This window comes from Vipera berus (assembly GCF_964194415.1).
Source record: "Vipera berus genome assembly, chromosome: 8".
NCBI lineage: Eukaryota > Metazoa > Chordata > Lepidosauria > Squamata > Viperidae > Vipera > Vipera berus.
The window spans coordinates 26,287,270-26,308,431 of NC_138211.1; the positions used below are offsets into that span (position 1 = coordinate 26,287,270).

At 48.6% G+C, this 21,162-nt stretch overlaps 1 protein-coding gene across 2 annotated transcripts in view; it reads left to right on the forward strand.

Moving 5' to 3' along the window:
- The first annotated feature begins 3,037 nt into the window (after positions 1-3,037).
- Positions 3,038-21,162, forward strand: part of RASSF2 (Ras association domain family member 2) — a 37,620-nt gene continuing 19,495 nt past the window's right edge. The window contains exons 1-2 of one of the 2 annotated variants that reach the window (XM_081334120.1): positions 3,038-3,091; positions 19,671-19,756. In XM_081334120.1, coding sequence (XP_081190246.1) covers positions 19,698-19,756 — 59 coding nt within the window. In that variant the 5' untranslated portion in view covers positions 3,038-3,091; positions 19,671-19,697. Of the gene's footprint in view, positions 3,092-18,470; positions 18,619-19,670; positions 19,757-21,162 lie in introns of those variants that run through there. The other variant, XM_081334119.1, reaches the window with a different exon arrangement.

The following is a 21,162-nucleotide window of genomic DNA, read 5'->3' on the forward strand; positions in this document are numbered from 1 at the left end:
CTTGGAAGCCCTGACAATAGAAGAAACTTGCCCAAGTAGAGTTATGTGAATATTTAATATTATGATGCCCAGAGGAAAGGCAATTAATTACAATCAGAAAGCAACCCTTAGTGGAAAATAAAAAGCAACGGATTTTAGTGGCAGGCAATTAGATACTTGATACCAAAGGCAGACTGCAAGGCTGGGGAGGATTTCTGAATGTTTTGCAAAAATGCATGTGTCAGTTTCCAAGATGAGCAAAATTTACATCAAGAACCCCAGAAAAGAAACAGGAGCACAGGCTCTTCTTCCTGGGTATATTTTGAACTCTTTTGAAGCAGCAGCAGCGAATTTAAAATGTGCACTATGAAACATCAGAGAGAGTGAAGCATGCTTAAGCATTAAAGCCAATCAATCAGGGTCAAATAGTGCCTTGATTTTATATTAATTGCCGGCTCGTCCCCCTGAAATTGTTCAGTCTCCTCAGAACTGGAGTGTTGCATAAAGGCCTTCAGAGTGTTTTCCAACGATTCACCATTATAGTCTTGTGAAATGGGAGCACTTCTTCCCCACACAGGCTAACAATTTGGAATTACTCATCGCCCTAACTGTAGCATCCTTTGCTTTTGCCTCTCGTTCGCATGATACGGGGAGTCCCAGGCTGGCCAACTGGATGTATTTGTTACCTTTACAGGCAGTCCTCGACTTTCAACCACAACTGAGCCCAAAATTTCTGCTCTTGTGTGAGACATACGTTAACTGAATTTCCCCCCATATTACGACCTTCCTTGCCTCGGTTGTTAAGCGAATCACTGGAGTTGATGTTAGTAACCCGATTGTTAAGTGCATCTGGCTTCCCCATTGACTTTGCTTGCCAGAAGGTCGCAAAAGGTGAACGTGTGACCTCAGGACTCTGCAACCGTCGTAAGTACCTGACAGTGGCCAAGTGTCCAAATCTGATCATGTGACCATGGGGATGCTGCAAGTCATAAGTCACTTTTTTCAGTGCCGTTGTAACTTTGAACAGTCACTAAACAAATGGTTGTTAAGTCGAGGGCTTCCTGTATATCCTGCCTCTTTGTCAAGAGCAAAAGGCAACACACGCAAGTTCTTCCTGTCTTCATCCTTTAGAACAGGGGTAGGCAACCTTGGCTCTTTTATGACTCGTGGACTTCAACTCCCAGAATTCCTGAGCCAGCTATGCTGAGGGGAAAAAGAGAGGTTTCCAAGCTGAGCCATGCCGGCTCAGGAATTCTGGGAGTTGAAGTCCACGAGTCATGAGGGGGCCATAGTTCCCCTACACTGGCTCAGGAATTCTGGGAGTTGAAGTCCACGAGTCACGAGTGGGCCATAGTTCCCTCATGCTGGCTCAGGGATTCTGGGAGTTGAAGTCCACAAGTCACGAGGGGGCCATAGTTCCCCCATGCTGGCTCAGGGATTCTGGGAGGTGAAGTCCACGAGTCACGAGGGGGCCATAGTTCCCCCATGCTGGCTCAGGGATGCTGGGAGGTGAAGTCCATGAGTCACGAGGGGGCCATAGTTCCCCCATGCTGGCTCAGGAATTCTGGGAGTTGAAATCCACGAGTCATGAGGGGGCCATAGTTCCCCCATGCTGGCTCAGGGATTCTGGGAGGTGAAGTCCATGAGTCACGAGGGGGCCATAGTTCCCCCATGCTGGCTCAGGGATTCTGGGAGGTGAAGTCCATGAGTCACGAGGGGGCCATAGTTCCCCCATGCTGGCTCAGGAATTCTGGGAGTTGAAATCCACGAGTCATGAGGGGGCCATAGTTCCCCCATGCTGGCTCAGGAATTCTGGGAGTTGAAGTCCACGAGTCATGAGGGAGCCATAGTTCCCCCATGCTGGCTCAGGGATTCTGGGAGTTGAAGTCCACGAGTCATGAGGGGGCCATAGTTCCCCCATGCTGGCTCAGGAATTCTGGGAGTTGAAGTCCACGAGTCATGAGGGAGCCATAGTTCCCCCATGCTGGCTCAGGAATTCTGGGAGTTGAAATCCACGAGTCATGAGGGGGCCATAGTTCCCCCATGCTGGCTCAGGGATTCTGGGAGTTGAAGTCCACGAGTCATAAAAGAGCCAAGGTTGCCTACCTCTGCTTTAGAACAAGGACAAGAGAGCGACCGACCGCCTTAAAGTCCCCCACAGAATTTCCGTAACTAACAGAACACCTGAACCCGGGTCTCTTACAGCAGGGCAGAAGTTCACCTCTCCACCTACCTAGGTTTCATTTTAACTACATTTTAACTTCAGATGCTATGTGAAGCTGATCCCCGTCATTTATTTCTTTTTATTGTTTTTTGCATCGTTTGCTTTTTCACTGTCTTCGCTGTACCTCACCCAGAGCCGGGCTTGCCAGAGAGAAATTTGCTAAATAAATAAATGGGATTAAAATAAATAAATAAAAATAAATAAATGAGTAAACGCCTCAGCGGCCTTTCTATCTTATGTCCTGAAAACGGCTGGAGGAATTGAGTAAAACCGGGACACTTGCAGACTTGCGAGTCCGAGGATCGGCCTCCCCAGGTAGACTGGGCAAGGAACGGAGCGAATGAGCCGCCGGTCCCCGACCGCACAGCCGCCTTCCCAGAATCGGAGACGGCTCCGTTTCCTTTCCAAAGGGAGGACCGGGGCTGGTGGGGGGGTGGGGGTCAGCCGATGGCCAAGCGCCTCCGAAGGCCGGCCGAGAGAAGCGCGGGGCGCGGGCCAGCCACGGACCGGCAGGCCAGGCTGGCGGAGGGCCTCCCCCCGAAACGAAACGGCTGCGGGGAGGAGAGGAGCCCCGGGGGGAGCCTGCAGGTCCCGGGCGGGAGGAGGAAGAATCCCCCCCTCGCCAGCCGGCCGCTCTTCCCCCCCCCGCCGGCAGAACAGCGGAGCCCGCGCCCCCCCCCGCCCCCTCCCCGCGCCGGCGCCAATCAGCGAGCGGGAGGCCGGGGCGGGGCGCGGCCATTGGCGGGCCGGGCGCGGAGGAGGGGCGCGAGGCCATCGGGGGCCGCCCCGCCGCCTTATTGGACTTGGCCGCCGCCCGCGCCGGACCGTCGCTCAGCCCCGCCGGCCGCATCGCGGAGCGCAGCCCGGAGCCGGATCGCTCGCCTCCCGGTAAGCGCTCGCTCTGTGCCGGCCGCTCGCCGCTCTCCCGCGCCTGGGCTGAGCCGCTGCCTGTGCGCCCCTCGCCCTCGCCGCCGCAGCCCGAAGACGCGGCGCCCCGAGAGCCTGCCGGGCGCGCTGCCCGCTGCCTGCTGCCGCCGAGGGGCGAAGGGCCCAGTGGTTAGAGCCCGGTGGTCCTCCGGCCGCGTCTCCCGTCCGCCCCGCCCAGAAGCCCGCGCCCGTCGAGAAGCGCTAACTCGGGTCCGGGCCGGGGCTTCAGAGTTGGGGGAGGCGAGGTCGTGGGGACTGGCCTCCCACCCACCCGCCCATCCCTCCCACCAGAGGCGCCAGCGCTTGGGCGCGATTCCCGCCCGGCGTGGCCCGAGTTTGCCTGGGGTGGCGGACTCGGCCTTCGGGGACGCGTTCAGACGTCCGCCGTTCTCGCTTTTTTGCTCAGCGCAGCGGTGCCCTCGGGACATCTTGGCTCGCTGAAAGAAAAGCCGGCTTAGACGGGCTCCGAGCGTAGCCCGCGAGTTCAGAAGCCGGCAAGGGTGATGCGCAGGGCAGGTGGAGCTCTCGTCTCTTCCAACCTGGATCCGCTGCCTTTGGGGCCGGGAGGAGACCCGGCTTGCTTCGGCTCTCGGCCCGGATTGCTGATCTCAGGAGCCGGAAGAAGCGGGGTGGAAGGGAGGAAGGTGGAAAGAGGAAGCTGGGCTGGCAGCCGTCTGCGGGGTTGCCTTCCTTCCGCGCTGCCTGGGCGCCTCAGGCGGGGTGGTGGACGTTCCTCTGGGACAGGGGTAGGCAACCTCGGCTCTTTTAGGACTCATGGACTTCAACTCCCAGAATTCCTTAGTCAGCTGACTCAGGAATTCTGGGAGTTGAAGTCCATGAGTCCTAAAAGAGCCGAGGTTGCCTACCCCTGGTATAGGCCAAGGGTAGGCAACCTTGCTTCTTTTATGACTCTTGACTCGTAGCTGACTCAGGAATTCTGGGAGTTGAAGTCCATGAGTCCTAAAAGAGCCGAGGTTGCCTACCCCTGCTCTGGGAGAAACGTCCACTGCTGGTGCAAGGAGCATCTGGAGCATCGTCTTTTGGCAGGAGCCGTGCAGGTGAAATGTGTAAAAAAAAAGCCGTTCCTTCTTCCTAAAATTGCACTAGACCACAGGTCTGCAACCCGCGGCTCCGGAGCCACATGCGGCTCTTTCAGCTGTCTCCTGCGGCTCCCAGTCCTCTGCCATCTGCAGTCCAAAAAAAAAAAAAGTGGGACTAAAAAAGTTCATCCAATCAATTCAAATATGCAGGGTAGGTGCATATCTCGCCTTGGCTCCACTCTTCAGTCAAACCCTGTTCTTCACATGTGCGCATGTATGCGCATGCACACACATTTTTTTCGGCTCCCAGTTTTTCCTTTTGTGAGGGAACCGGTTCCTAGTGGCTCTTTCATTGTTTCAGGTTGCTGACCCCTGCACTAGACCGTTAGCCTAGTGAACAGTTGTTGTGATTGTGGGTTGTAATGACCGGAGTTGTAGTTGTGAACAAATGGAGAGCAAGCATACTAGGCGTCCTGTATTTATTTTCCTCCTAGTTTGTTCTATTTCCATTTGATTTTTGACCCGAAGATACAAGTTTTCTTCTGATGCTATTCTACCTGTTGTTTTTATTTAAGGCTTCATTTTCTGGTTTTGCTTTAAAATAGTTGCTAAAATAATTGGAAATGTTTATTTTGCTAGAGGTTTTACGTTGATAACTGTTCTGTTTTGTGGGCAGCTCGCCTGCAACTTAGGGACACCTTGTATTTCACCAAGTTATGTACTAGAATTTCACCACTCTTTATATGATTAACTTGCTCCATGTCTGAATATTGAGAGTATCATCCAGAAGATCAGGTCTTCAGCACTGAATATTGGGAATTTCCAACTGAGATGCAGTACATCTACAAGATTCCAGATTGGGGAAGACTTTTATAGTTCCTTACCTGATTTGCAAATTTATTTCAAAACTCTGAAACAGAATGGGTGCTGATTCAAACTGCTGCTCTTCTAACATGTGGTTTCCTTTTGCTCATTAACAGTGAGATGTTTCAACAACGTCTTACTCACAGACCCTTCTAATAATCAGGAAGCTTTGAACCGCTACATAAGGCAGTGCCACCCTGCCTTTTTTCTGTTGCAGAAAAAGGAGCAAATAGTTTGCATATCCCCATTCTTCGGTCAAAGCCAGGGGTCTTCAAACTTGGCCCTTTTGTGACTTGTGGACTTCAACTCCCAGAATTCCTCAGCCAGGCACGCTGAAGTCCAGAAGTCATAAAAGGGCCAAGTTTAAAGCCCCCCTGTTCTAAGGGGTACGGTATATGAATTGGGTAGAACGGGGGTCTCTTGGCAACTTTAAGACTTGTGGACTTCAACTCCCAGAATCCCCCACGCAAGCGGATGGGATGTGGCTGATCAGGCTAGGCTGAGCCATTGCTGATCACGAAAGAAGGGGTGTGCTTTGCATACAACGGAGTCCAGAGGGGGATCCTGGCAGCTCTTGGTGTGGTCAGAAAATTGGTAGATATCGGATTAGTTTGGAATATAATGACAAAATCTCTAGGAACCAGAATTTGAGTTGATTTAGCAATAAGGACAATGAAATGGTACCTTCCTTAAATTAGCCTGCTGAAAAGGAAAAAAAAACACTTAAGCAAGAGGTGCCAGAAGCACTCTCGATTTAGTCTGAAAGGACTTGTAAACCGTCTTCTGGTTCTAATCCCAAATTCCTGAGTGGAGAGACAGCATGTTCGTTCGTTCGTTCTTGGCGAATGCCTGCGTCTGAGCCCGGCTTCGCACATTGTTTTAGTTGACTGTCCCTGAGAAGTTATTTGAAAACAAAAGTAGATCTGTTCAAGTTCGCTTCCTCCCCACTGCAGATTCTTGGCCTGGGACTGAGTGGAAAGATGGAGTAAACTGGAGTTTTATTTTATGATCCTGGGAACCGAGAAGGTTTGAATGTTATCCAAACAAAACGAATTTAATGTTCAGAAGTGTTAATATTTATGCTGGTGGCAAAAGCAAATTAGCTAAATGATTCTGCGGAAGAGTAATTTTTTTTAACGATCGTAAATTATAACTTCACACAGTGCTAGGGAAGGTTTTGATAAATGCAACAATTAAAGTCTTCTTTAATTTGGTTTTGCTCAAGGACAATAAAGGCTATTCTGTAGTAGCAAAATATTTATTGAAGAAAGGCAGAACAAAGCAATGATCAAAACACAACAAATGCCTTATTTTTAGTTATCTTTTTCAAGCCACTTTCTTAATTCAGAAAGAGGGGTGGGCAGCAAGCCAGTTCTTCAGATGACCATGCTCTGGTTTGAAAGAGTCTGACAATATTTGACCTGTAGTGATATCAGTGAGTGTTTACTGACTAATTATTTGAAAATATTTAACTAGTTATTTGGTCCTTCAGTCCAGAGATCAGCCTGATTTTGTCCTGAAATGCTTTGGAGTCAGTAAAATACTTTGCCAGTTTTTTATTCCTTCTTGCTGTTTCCAAGCTAATTAGCAACAGTGTCTGTAGAAGGGATAAAAAATGTCAAGATGGCAGCTGTGAACATGTGATCAGAGCCACTCCTACAAGGGGGTGGGGCTTTGCAGCTGCCATCTTGCTTTTTTTTCATTCCCCTTGCAAATGAACCAGATCATTTTCATGGAATCATCTGCTGTGTCTACAGAGTGGAAGGAAGAATGGACAGAATGAAATTACTAAAGCAAATATGGAATCGCTGTTGATCTAAAATAGTGCCAATAAAAGAACAATTGCTAAGTAGTAGAAATTGTAGGGAAATAGTGAAATCCTGAGAAGGGCTTCAGTGTGCTCCATAGAGAACAAAATTTTGGTTCCAAGCTAGATACAGTTTCTCAATTTTTAGCAAGCGAAACACAAACTGGAAGTTGTATTCAATATAGTGTTTTTCAGTCTTTTGTAACTTTAAATGCTCAGCTTTCAACTCCTAGAATTTCCTGGCGAGCATGCTGGCTGGAGAATTCTGAGAGTTGAGGTCTACACATCTTAAAGTTTGAAAAATTCTGCATTGAATGGTAGAGAAAAGCCATCTGGTTTTATAAAAATGTGGCAGACACCCAGATGCCCCCCTGCCCCACGAATCCTAGGTCCAGCTTTGACCGGCACTGAAATTCTGCAGCATATTTTTCCTGCCCTTTTGAAATGAGTTGAAAATATCGGCCAAATCCTAAATGAGGACTAATGTGGTTTGAAAAGCAATTTTTAGCTTCTTCTTGCAAAAAAATGGGGAATCATCCTAGGAAGATAATGTCCCCCCCCATGCACTGTGCATCATTCTTGCATCCACTGTGCCTTCGCTCGACCCAAAATGTTAAGTGGGCTCACAACTAGTTCAGGAGAAACAAATCACTGAGGGAAATTAAAAGGGAGAGAAAAGAGGGGAGAAGGTTGATCATCTTGTCCAGGGAAGGGGTGTCATTCTGGCCAGGGTTGTGTGAGGCCAGCAAGGCCCTCTGTCCAGCTGCCAATGAAGAAGAGAGGAGTTCCAGAGGCTGGCATGGAGTGGACAGGGATTGCCAGAATCTGGACCTGCTGAGTTGTAAGTTGGGCACAGGAAGAGGGCAGAGAAGCTGGGATGAATCTATATTTAATCCAAACCCCAAGGGTGTCTAGCGTTTGTGGTTTCTGACCCCCAAAACAACAAACGCTAGACCCCCTTAAGGTTTGGTGAGGTCAGCTGAGGTCATTATCTGCTGCTGCTGGTTGGGAACCCCAATAATTATGCAGGTAGTCCTCGACTTAACAACAGTTCATTTAGGGACCATTCAAAGGTACAACAGCAATGGGGGAAAATGACTTGTCCATTTTTCACACTTATCCTCATGGCCAGGTGATCAAAATTCCGATGCTTGGCGCTGACTCATATTTACGACAGTTGCTGCATCCTGGGGTCACGTGATCCCCTTTTGCGACCTTCTGACAAGCAAAGTCAGTGGTGAAGCCAGATTCAGCTAACAACTGTGATACTAATAGCTGCAGTGATTCACTTAGCAAAAGTCATAAAATGGCGCAGAGCTCACTTAACAACTCTATTGCTTAGCAACACAAAACTTGGGCTCTGTTGTGTCACAAGCTGAGGACGACCTGTCTAGACAAAATTCCCCGAATTTTATTGGCTGAATTTCCTGAACCAAATTGTCGCAAAGTTTGAGTCGTGGCCATCCTCATTGTCTTGGCCAGGGGTAGGCAACCTTGGCTCGTCTATGACTCGTGGACTTCAACTCCCAGAATTCCTGAGCCAGCTATGCTATGCTATGCTATGCTATGCTATGCTATGCTGGCTCAGGAATTCTGGGAGTTGAAGTCCACGAGTCATAGACGAGCGAAGTTTGCCTACCTCTGGTCTTGGCTGATCAGCTCTGCCCTCCCCTGCTCCTGGGGGCCCTGTTTGTAGGTCGGCTTGTGCCGAGGGAGGATTGTGCAGACAAGGGTTCTCTAGCTTTCACTGAACCTTGACTTTTGCTGTCGACAAAGGAGGTCCTGCTTGGAAAGATGTAGGCTGCACCTGCCTTGGAAGCTAAAGTGGGCCGGGCCCCACTTTTGGTGGCTGGGCTTGCCACCTTCCGCCATCCGTAGCCCTCCCTGTGGCAGACTGTCCCCAGTCAAAAGCAGGATGACTTTGCACTGTGGGCGGAAGTGCCGGGTTGGCTGAGCTGCACCAGGCGCCTCTGCTGGAACCCTAACCCTCTTTTCTCAGAAGCGTGGGGCTGCAGTGTGCTTTACTGCACCTGTTGCTCCGTATCTGTGTGTGGGGGGGGGGAGGGGAGAGAGTGGGAGCAATGGGTGGGACCGAAGAGAGGTCCAGGCACCCCACTAATTGGAAGCTGCAGGAAGGAGAAGGGGAGAGGTATCCCTCAGGTCTCCCCCACCAGTGAACTCACCTGAAAGATTCCTGGCCAAAGACACGACAACAGCACAGTTCTTGGATCAGTCTACTCCAAAGATAGGACAGGTTCACACATTCATCTGGAAGCTGTTGAGTGAGGCGCCCGGTGCACAGGCATGTGTGAACCAGATCCAAGGGTTAAAGTGTGCAGAGGGCGTGAAAGGAGGAGCAGCTCCGCTTTTGCTAGGGCAGGGGTGTCAAATTCAATTTCATTGAGGGCCACATCAGCATTGTGGTTGCCCTTGGGGGGCTGGGTGGGTATGGCCAGGGTGGGCGCGGCCTACTGGGTGGGCATGGCTGGAGTGCGTATGGCCTACTGGGTGGGCATGGGCAGCTCTACATCATTGGCATCAAGGGTGCCTATGGGGGCCTGGGCAGGAGTGGGACAGATCTGAGGGTCTCTGGCAGAAGGAGGGTCTCTGGGCCAGGGCCAAGGCAGCAGGGGCCGTTCCCTCACTGTTTCCAGGATGGCTTTGGGGGCCACATGAAACCACTTTGCGGGCCGGATCCGCCCCCGAGGCCTTGTGTTTGACATGTCTGTGCTAGGGGATCGATGGTCAGGAGTTTATTTCCCCAGTCTGGTCCTCCAGAAATGAGTTGACTGGAGGGTACGTGTCCATGAGGAAGGATATTGGCTGGGCACGATGGGATCTGTGGTCCAACTCCCCCAGACCATTTCACATTGAGGAAAACCTGCTTGGTGCCCTGCAGGGCAAGAGATGAAATCTTAAGCAGTCAGTTATACTTGCACCTCTGTCTTGAGAAGTATGATTTTGTACATAGTTGAGCAAAAGCTATCAGAAGAAAAACATCCTAAAGACGACTTAATCTGACCCCAAGGCTGTTTCATGCCAGCAGCGGGGCGACTTCTTCTGAGGCAGGAAATGGCTTTCGAGTTATTTCTAGTTCAGCTTGCAGCTTTCAAGGGATCCTCTGAATTGGAAGTAAAGAAATGCTCGGCTCTGGTGCCTTTGGGCCTGCTGCTCTAGTGCACGTTGATGATCAAGTTTGTGGTTTCCAAATTTGACATCTCCGTATGAAGAATGGGATTCCTTTATAATCTGGATCGTGCCCAATTCCATGCACCTGCTTTCTACCACCACAGATTGATGGCGCTTTCGGTGCCGTGGCCTTGCCCAAATGTTTACTGGATGTTGGCAGTAGGTAATAGCAGGAGGCTGTGGTAATTCATGGTGAAAGACTGAAGTATCAAATGCAAAACAAATAGGAGATTAACATAAGCAAGAAAAGAAAAGTAAGAAGTCAATAACATGAGCATCAGCTCATCAGGCAGCAGAAGTTCAGCCTGTAGATATTTTCAGGGTTAAACCAGAGTCTTCCTGAAGTAAGCAAACCAAGCAAATTGTGGCAACTCTCCTAGGTATTTCTAGTGTCAACCCTTTAAGGTAGACCAGATGAGAAAACAGACTTCACTTTATTGAGATAGGCTACAATAAGAGTCTTGCAAGCTTGTCCGTCCCTTCCCTTTCCTCCCCTCCCCTCCTTGTAATTGTATTCTCGCAGCCACTGAAAGTAGCTGGATTCCTTCTGCAAGGTCGCCTTCTGGCTCCCTACATCTAGAGATTGCCCCACAGGTGAGAAGGAAGGGCTCTCCGAAGGCTTACCAGGGATGTTGGTCATAGTCATCTCAGAGTCTTCCATGGGAATAATCAGGAACTTGCTTCTCCGTGAATCCAGCTCCAGGGCTTGGTGCTTTGTCTCTGATGTGGCTCTGCCAAGTCGCATCATCATCATCATCATCATCATCATCAAAATGGAGGCTGAGAGGCTACAATAATTTAAATTCAGAACTCTGCTCTTTTTCCAGAAGAAACAGCGAATAAGTGGGCCAGCGATCCTCCTGTAAGGCAAGGTTTACCCTGAACTGGCAGATTCCCTATCCGGCCTCTACAGACCCCAAGGCCAAGCTCTGCTGAAAAAGAGCATTTCACCCACAGCAGGAACACAAAACTATCTTCTGGCTAATTTAAATTGAACTTAGTGTTCTGATAGACACAAAATTGTGCGCTCTGAAGCAAAACTCTCCATTGTCCAAAATCAGTTCTTCTTACTTCTATTTTAAAATGAGGCTCTTTAGATCTTTGCCGTCCCTGACCTGCTCAGGGTGAGGGCTATTTATTTCTAAGCAGGGAAGGCAATTAGAGAATGAAGCCATTTTTCTCTGGAGTAGTTGAGGCTCAGTTTTCCTTTGCTGCGGAATCCTGACCGGACTGCCTGCCTGAGAGGTAGCTCCTTCTGTCCCCAAGGCAGACAAGTGTAAATTCTGGGAGTTGAAGTGCACGAGTCCTAAAAGAGCCAAGGTTGCCTACCCCTGGCCTAAACCGTCTCAGATAAGCGACTGTCCAGCCTCTTCTTAAAAACCTCCAGTGATGGAGCGCAGACCCACAATCCACTTTTGGAGAGAGGTGGAGCCATAGAATGATTGTAAAGCTTTAAAAGAAGAGGAACGTTCACCCTTAATTTTTAAAGTGGACATAGAGGCAGAAAGTGTCGTCTCCAACCCAGCATCAGAATAACAGCATTGCAGTTATCAGCAGAAACGCCAGCTTCCCACAGCATCCCAAAGGGTGATTGCAAGTGAACAGCTGTCTGCAAAAGTATAAATCTTTCCATTCCCCACCACCCAGTCAGAGCTGAAGAAGCTTCTTGGATGAGAAAGGAAGTGTCTTCAAAGGAAAACAAGAAAGTCCAGTTGCCTCGTGGAAAAGCATCTTTGGGATAACTATGACCTGGATGACTGAGAATCTCTATAGGCGTTTTCCCACAGCATCTCACTAGGCCAGAGGAGGGGAACTATGCCCCTTTCATGTCTTGTGGACTTCAACTCCCAGAATTCCTTAGCCAGCAGGTTTGTTCTCCACAAGTCATCAAAGGGCCATAGTTCCTCACTCCTGCACTAGGCCTTGGATCAAAAGCTGCTTCCATGTAGAGGTCCTTCATCTGCCAGAATTCCTTTCTGTCAAGAGATGCAGCCCAGGACAGTGTCTGGTCCTGAACCTGTTTGTTACTCACAAGACACATTAACTTCAATTTCCCGGTCAACCATTTTCCATGCCGATGCCTCAAAATGTCATATATTTATAACATTTGGAAGATTCTCTTGTGGCCTCTCTGGGTCCTGGAAGGAGAGTGATCCGGGCACAGGAATTCCCCAGTTGTAATTAATGTTAACAGTTCTGAAAAAAAATCCACTTTTCAATTTTTTTAAGTGTACAATAACTTGAGAGGTCTCAGAGGCGGTGTACTCAGTGAACTCAGCTTGTGTGGTTAGCTGATGATTCACAATTTGCATTCATGCAAGCAGTTTCATTTAGTTATTGAATTCTTTCGGGAACGAGGAGGATCTTGGAGCATAAACTAATCAAGCAATGTGGGACACAATAAAAAAATGAAACATAAAAATAACCAAGTTTAGCTCTTGTGCCATTACATCTTTAACTGTCCTTGATCTAGTGTGTTGTGCAAGCCCAAAATACCTGATTTAATAGACCATGATTCAGTTAAATCAGGGGTCTCCAAAACTTGGCAACTTTTTTTTTTAAAAAATCCATTTATATCCCGCCCTTCTCCGAAGACTCAGGGCGGCTTACAATCTAAGAAGCACAAATCAATGTGCTTAGCAATAGCCTTCATTCTATGTATATGCCTGCTTATTAGGGCTTTCACACACACCCCAAGCGGCATTATTACAAAGTCAGCTTAATTGCCCCCAACAATCTGGGTCCTCATTTTACCTACCTCGGAAGGATGGAAGGCTGAGTCAACCTTGAGCCTGGTGGGACTCGAACCTGCACTAATTGCAGGCAGCTGGTGTTACTTAGGGAGGCATTAGCCCACTGCTCTACCAAGGCTCTTTTTAAGTCTTGTGGACTTCAGCTCCTAGATTTCCCCAGCCAGTTGCCAGGTTTGGAGACCCCTGAGTTAAATGAAATCTTCATTTCAAATGACAAATATGTTACGGGATGTTATTTTCAATACTTTACCTTTATATTGAAGAAAAAGACCCTCAAAAAAGAAGGGGCTCCTCCAGGAATTTTTCAGCTTCTAGCCTTTCCCCAAATTTTCATATATCTATTTGAGACAGAGTCAAGGCTATGGTCTTCCCAGTTGCAACGTATGGCAGTGAAAGTTGGACCATAAGAAAGGCTGAGCGCCAAAGAATTGAGGCCCTTGAACTCTGGTGCTGGAGAAGACTCCTGCTAGTCCCTTGGACTGCAAGGCGATCAAACCAGTCAGTCCTAGAGGAGATCAACCCTGACTGCTCTTTAGAAGGCCAGATCCTGAAGCTAAAACTCAAATACTCTGGCCACCTAATGAGAAGGAAGGACTCACTGGAGAAGAGCCTCATGCTGGGAAAGATTGAGGGCAAGAGAAGAAGGGGACGACAGAGAAGGAGGTGGCTGGATGGAGTCACTGAAGCAGTAGGCGTGAGCTTAAATGGACTCCAGAAGATGGTAGAGGACAGGAAGGCCTGGAGGAATGCTGTCCATGGGGTTGCGATGGGTCGGACAGGACTTCGCAGCTAATGACAAATTTGAGACAGAATGGATTATTCAACTGCTAGATCAAGATTTCTGATTTTTTAAACAATGAAAAACAACTTCTAGTGTTTGTCATGCCCAGTATACTGCAACCAATTTTGGTCACCATACTACAAAAAAGATGTTGAGACCTTGGAAAAAGTTCAGAGAAGAGCAACTAAGATAATCCAAGGCCTGGAGACTAAAACATTTGAAGAACGGCTGCAGGACTCGGGTTTGGCTAGTCTAAAAAGAAGAAGAAACAGGCGACATGATAGCAGTGTTCCAGTATTTGAGGGAAGAGAAGAGGGCATGAAACTATTCTCCAAAGCACCAGAGGGCAGGGTAAGAAATTGACCAAAGAGAGAAGCAACCTGGAATTAAGGAGAAAGTTCCTAACAGTGAGGATAATTAACCACTGGAACAGCTTGCCAGAAATCGTGGACGCTCCATCACTGGAGGTTTTTAAGAAGAGGCTGGACAGTCACCTGTCTGAGATGGTATAGGCCAGGGGTAGGCAACCTTGGTTCTTTTATGACTCTTGACTGGTAGCTGGCTCAGGAATTCTGGGAGTTGAAGTCCACGAGTCATAAAACAGCCAAGGTTGCCTACCCCTGGTATAGGCTCTCCTGCTTGAGCAGAGGGCTGGACTAGAAGACCTCCAAGGTCCCTTCCAGCTCTTATTTCTATTCTAAGGTATGAGTGTGGGCCAGTGAGCTATGTGCCTACCCAAAGGGCCAGAATTAGGTCTTGCTGATGAGGAATTTCACTCTTTTTTGCCTTCATGTCCTTCACTAATTAGGGTTTATTGCGGCAGATGGCAAAGCTTTTGAAAGTATGAGAACGACATAAATTATACAAAGCAAAGCAAAGAAAGAGAGATGTAGGCTGTAATTTAGTCTGAAAGTCATCTTTGCTGGATTTCCCAGACAAAATTCCCAATGTTGTTCAGTGGTATATTGGAAGCGTCTTGTTCCATGTCAGGGAAGGCACTGAGGTGACCCTGGTTTTAAGGATGGGAGTGGGGGCGTTGTTGGGGTTGCCATTCTCGTGATCTTATCAACCGGCAACCTTCGCATCAGGGGCTGAGCTAACCCTCCAGGCAGGATATAGGACAATGAGTCATTGCAAGAATTGTCTATCTAGCAAAGCATATCTCAGTGATGTGTGAACTGGTCGCTGTGTTCTGTAATCGTGGTGTATAGTAGAGATCCCCAACCTTTTGGGACGGGTGAGCAGGTAGGTTGAAAGCATGTTTTGCAATCCTATTAGGGCTCCCACAGAGCCAAAATGCAAATATGTAGATCCCTCATCTCTGCTTCGTGGCTTATGAAGAAGGAAGCCCAGGCTGGCTGAGGCTTCTAGGGATTGTTGTCCAGGTAAGACTAGAGGTTTTGGACTTTGCATGTACAAAGACCATTAGTTAAGTGGAAGATGCTGCTAAAGTCCAGTTTGCAAACTTGGGCAAGCTGGAAGGAGCCAAACTTTTCTGGCCTCCCTGGAGCCCTTTCATAGATGAGCCTCATTGTCTGCAGCCTCCCAAAATTAAGACATAGCTCAGGACAATGACGGGGAGGTTGTGGGGTGGAGTCATGAACACAACTATTGTGGCCATCAGCTTTTTTTTACTGAGCCTGGTTGCCATGCTTGGAAGGTCACCTTGATCTTGAGAAGCCATCTGTGACTCTTTTACCTTTCCAAGAACTCTCCATCCCACCTTGTGTCTCTTTTAGGCCTCGAGGACAAACCACTTGATGTTTGCAAGGAGCTTCTGCCCTCCATGCTTCTGTGTTTCTCAGTATTGTTGGGAACTGTTAGAAGAACAACCAAATAACAGAATAATAGAGTTGAAAGGGACCCTGGAGGTCTTCTAGTCCAACCCCCTGCTCAGGCAGGAGAGCCTATACCATTTCAGACAAGCGGCTGTCCAGTCTCTCCTTAAAAGCCTCCAGTGATGAGGCACCTACAACTTCTGGAGACAGGTTGTTCCACTGGTTTATTGTTCTCACTGTTAGGAAGTTTTTCCTTAGTTCTAGGTTGCTTCTCTCCTTGGTTAGTTTCCAACCATTGTTTCTCATCCTTCCCTCTGGTGCTTTGGAGAATAATTTGACCCCCTCTTCTCTATGGCAGCCCCTCAAATATTGGGGCACTGCTATCATGTCCCCCCTAGTCCTTCTTTTCTCTACATTAGACATACCCAGTTCCTGCAACCGTTCTTTATATGCTTTAACCTTCACTCCCCCAGTCATCTTTTGCTTCACAGCCCTTTCCCAGTGCTCTGGAAACATTTCCCTGCAATATCTTGGGGAGTTTGGCATGGGGAGAACCCCTGGCATGCTGAGCTGTCTGCTTGTGAAGGACAAAGGCTGCCTCACTCGGAGGCTGAGCAGCTGCTTTCCTTGCACGTGATGCGCCTGCATTTCTCACAGGGGTTTTGTGTGTGTCGTGAATAATAGTGCAACTTGGCATTCTCTTTGCAGGCCGGCCCCTTGTTCTTAATTCCTGCCATGACACTGAATGGTGATTTCGCGGTTGCATGTAAATGATTTGCAAAGGATGTCATGGCCACCAACTTGGTGTTTCCTTGGCAAAAATTAGGGTGCCTCAGATGCTTCTGCCTGATTTTCTGCCTGCCTCCTCTAGTGCGGGGCGCAGGGAAGGGCCTTGGCTGTCCCTTGCACAGACCTTTCCCTAGAAATCTGGGGGTCACTCCCCAAGGCCCCCAGTGGTGAGGAGGAGCTCCTGCAACTCTTAAGGGGAAGAGGAGATGATGGGGGGGGGTGTCCCAGCAGGGGCTTTGTGACCTCTTGAATGACAGATGACATCATTTGCATCCTTTCCTCAAAGATGCTACAAAGCTGGCGATGCCCTTTGCCCCTCTGCAGATGCCAGGCAGAGGAGCCCAGGGGGATAGCAAGGGCCCACATGGCCCTTTCACGTAGTGAGGACTCTGTTCTGGCCCGGGACCCGTTTGCCCGCCCCCCGCCCCCCCACCCCCACCCCCGAATTCTCCAGACAGCATGCTTGGCCGCTTAAAGTTGCCAAGGGTGAGAAACACTGCATTGTAAAATACAGATAGTAGTTGGATACAGTGGTATTTATGTAGTACAAACAAGAAATTGTTCACAGCGTAGTCTGAACATGTGGAATTAAAAACGGTGGATAAAAATCCATCAAAAGTCTGGGTATAAAGGCTGAATTTGCAGAATAGGCAGGCTCCAACGACAGAGCCTGCTTTGATCAGGGCCACATGCAAACTAAGGGGGGGAGTTTCTGTATCTTGGGGACTAGATTCAGGCCCCCCCAGCCATCCAGCCCCAGCTGCCCCCCTTCCTCTTTCCCTCTGGGGGAGCTGAGATGGGTGTTGGGGCTCCGTCAAGGGAGAGAGGATGGAGATGAAGCTGGTGGGACGGGAGAAAGGCAAAGGCACGAAGAGGGCAGAAGAGGCGAAAAGTCTGGAGAAGGAAGAGGAGCAGCAGTCCTCGAGAAGCTCCTTCCCCGTCATACCCAGATTCTCTGTATCACAGCTGAAATACAGGTAGTCCTCGACTTACAACCCTTCATTAGTGGCCATTCGAAGTTATAACAGAACTGAAAAAGTGACTTACGACCGCTTTTCACACTTATGACCGTTGCAGCATCCCCGTGGTCACGTGATCAAAATTCAGGAACCAGGCAATTGGCGCATATTTATGATTTTTAGGAGTGTCCCGGGGTCATGTGATCCCCTTTTGGGACCTTCTGACAAGCGAAGTCAACGGGGAGGGCAGATTCGCTTAACAACCAGGTTGCTAAGTTAACAACTGCAGTGACACACTGAAGAGCTATGTCCAGAAAGGCCGAAAAATGGGGCAAAATTCCACTTAACAAATGTCTCACTTAGCAACAAAAATTTGGGGCTCTGTTGTGGTCGTGAGTCAAGGACTGCTATTGTGGCATCGTGTTGTAACTTTCCTTTGATTTGAGTTCAGCCCATCCAGAGTCTGAATTTTGCTGCGTCTTTAAATGTTTATAGTGCTCGTTGCTGAAGCATCTAGCAAACCCTGGAAGAAATGTCCAATTTCTGGGAACTGTTTCTTCTTTCACAGTCCCTTGGGAGAGAGGAGTTGTGTTTTGAAGGATGCAAGAGAAGGCAGAATTTTGTCTCTTTTCCAGGCTCTGATCCTCAATCTTCCCCCATAAATGCAAAAGGGCGCTTTTGGCAACTGCTTCGATGGTTCCAGGATCGGGGATTATGGAATTGAAGGCCAACCCAATTGGGGTGTGGGGGGGAGGAGGAACCAGACTGGACAAGGAAAGCCAGCTTATTGTAATCTGAGAACAAACATCTGGATCAAACAAGATTCTTTGCTTGGGAAAGCAAATTCCCCTATACAAATGTCTTATGCAGCTGCTGGCTGTTTTTTATTATTATTATTATTTTTGTTCGTGGCAAAGTCAGCCAGATGTTTCGACCGGATTTGGCATTTTTGCCCATCCATTGACTCCACTACCAACCCAGTTTGCTTCTGCATATGGAATTTGGACAGGGGGGGACCCCCTTTTTCATGGGCTTCTGGGCTCTATACCCTTCATCTGGCTCTGATGCCCCCAGGGACACCCCCTTCTCCTGGAAGCGTGTATTCATGCTCCCCAAAAGGTCCGGTGGAGCCTCCTGGCCACGACCTGGGCCTTGTTGTGCTACTTATGAGATCCGGCAGGAAATGCGGAGTGGAGACAGCTGCCTTGCTGGGGCCTTGCGGTATTATTAGTACTTCTGCTTCCTTTGTCTCCTGCCCGCCCCCCTCCGGAAAAACAATGTCTTTGCGGATGCAACGCTGGCCTTACGCTGCCCCGCTTCCTGCTTTAGGGGTTTTGCAACTAGTGAGTCTCTGTCTCGTGGACAACTGTGAATAACAGAGGCCAGACGGAAGAACTGCGAGGAGTTGCGCCAAGAAGGTTTTGGGTGTTGCAGAACTGGGGAGGTGCCTCGGAAAGCGATTCCTCACTTTAGAACTTTGTCTTTTTAACTTTTAAAAATCGGCTTCAAGCTCTTAAAGCCAGCAAAGGTATGCTTGAAATTTTAGAAGTCAGATAGAAAAGTCCGAATAAGTCCTCCAATGCTTTTGGACTCAGTCGCTGATGGGCTCATAAGTCTGAGGCATTCACTACTTCTGTAGGTAAATCTTCCCAGGCCAGATCCTGAAGCTAAAACTCAAATCCTTTGGCCACCTAATGAGAAGGAAGGACTCACTGGAGAAGAGCCTAATGCTGGGAAAGATTGAGGGCAAGAGAAGAAGGGGACGACAGAGAATGAGGTGGCTGGATGGAGTCACTGAAGCAGTAGGCTTGAGCTTAAATGGACTCCAGAAGATGGTAGAGGACAGGAAGGCCTGGAGGAACGTTGTCCATGGGGTTGCGATGGGTCGGACACGACTTCGCAGCTAACAACAACCACATTGCTTGGTTACCATCTGCATGTTTTCCTTGGCACAGAATTCCTCTGCAGGAGGACTGGAGATGACTCTCCCCTGCTAGGCAATCCAGAATCTGGGTCAAGCAGAGCAGATGCAAGTTGCCCATCAATTTCCTTTGTAGTTTAATTTTGGATCTGGCTATTGTAGGTTCTGGATTTGCCTCTTCTGGATTTATATCTACTTGTGTGCCCTGGAAGGTTGCAGGCTGCCTTGCTTTCTTTCTTTTTTTTTCCTGGACAGAAAGTGGGGTTGCTAGGCAGATGCAACGTGGACCACTCTTAGCCTGGCAGATGATCTTCTCTGTAGAATTCCAGCTGGCTGGCTGGGGAATTCTGGGAGTTGAAGTCCACCCATCTTAAAGCTGTCAAGGTTGAGAAAGACTTGTCTGTAAAGCAAAAGCAGCTTGGAGAGCTCACATCTTGCCACCTGCCAGTTTTAGGAATAAAAAGCTACCGCTGACACTCCACTCGTCCCTTGGTTCTTAAACACTCTTCTCCTGCACTTTTGGATATTTCGCTGTTGATCAACACACACCAGACAGAATTTGCAGTTTGTCATTGCATTAAGTAACTTCTGGGCGCTGAGATTCTTTGCCTCTATTTAAGTCAGAGTTAAACTGAGTCTTTTCTTGTCTTCACATCCAGGCCTGTGTTCCTCATGCTATTCCCAGGATGGAGTTTGACAGCGAGACCTCTCTGGTCCCTTGTGGGCAAGACAAATACATCTCAAAGTAAGCCATTTCTCGGTTGTCTCTCTGTGCGAGTATGCGGTAGGCGCTTAGAGAAAACAGCGCCGGGGGGACAGCAGGCGAGGTGGGTCAAAGGAGGCAAGATCAGGAGGGTGAGCAAAGCCCGCCCCTTTTGCTTGCCTGTCAATTTTCTGAGCATGTGCAAATGGGCAGGGCTTTAATCATGCTGCCATGTGCACCATCTTGCCTTTTCTGACCCCCACATCCCCTCCCCCCGCCATTAATTGATGGGTGCATTTCCTGGAACAGAAAGGATGCGCAATGCATTGAAGGACTAAAAACATCAGCTATGTGTGCAGAAGGGGTCAAAAAAGTCAACATGGCAGCCACAACCACACAGTTGAAACCCACCTCCTTTTTTTGCACACATTGTGGGTCTCAGTGCATGTAAAAGAGGGCTGGGGGTTTCAATCGCCCGGGTCTGGCTGCCAGGTTGACTGTCTTGAGACACGCTTACCCCGTGGACATGCCTTATTTTTGTGATGTGGCAGCCTCTTTCCACTTGCCTGAAGATACACAACAGACTTTCCATCCCCAGACAGGGGTTTCCATGTAAGGTATTTGAAAATCACTGGCCGAAGGTCAGAGTAATAAAACCAAACTATAGAATGTAATAGAAAAAGGCTGTTACTTTAAAACACTGTGTTTATAACCAGGCACATATCCCAGTCTCAAAGATTAAGATAAATTGGCTTAGTACTAACCGTTTTTACCTTGCCAAAAAGGCTGAGTATTTTTTTTTCTCTAGCTTCTGATCATTGCAGGCATGTCTGAATGATATTTGGTGAATTGCAGTTGCAGTTGGTGTAAGCAAAATGCTTTTGGGGCCCCAGATCAGTGTTTGTCAACCTTGGCATTTTTAAGATTTGTGGACTTCAACTCCCAGTTTTTTGGGAGTTGAAGTCCACAGATCTTAAAAGTTGTTAAGTTTGAGAAATATTGCCCTGGTTGATTCCCTTAGGCAAGTGTCCCTAAGTTGCCTGTCCATTTAAAGCGAACGTGGCTTTAACGTTAAAGTTCGGGGTGATATTGGGTCTATTGCCATGGGAAGGGGTTGGACTAGAAGACCTCTAAGGTCCCTTCCTGCCCTAGGATCCCATGGCTGGCTATTTTTGCAGATTCTTTTAATAAAAATCTATTCAGGAGGAGGCTGGCATCCTGTAAAGTGAGCCAGCATTTCTAGTATGATTTGCATCAGTGTTTGGACTGTAAGATCTGCCATCGGGTCCCAGAGACCATTTTGGTGAAATGTAGGCACTGCAGCCAGAATGGCAGAACCTCATGCTGTGTTGGCTAGAAGGTTTTTGGTCCCTGCCGTCAAAGCCTGGGTTGTGCCACTAGCTCTTGCAGGCAGTTGGCGAAGAGGGTCCCTGTCTGTGGTTAGAGAA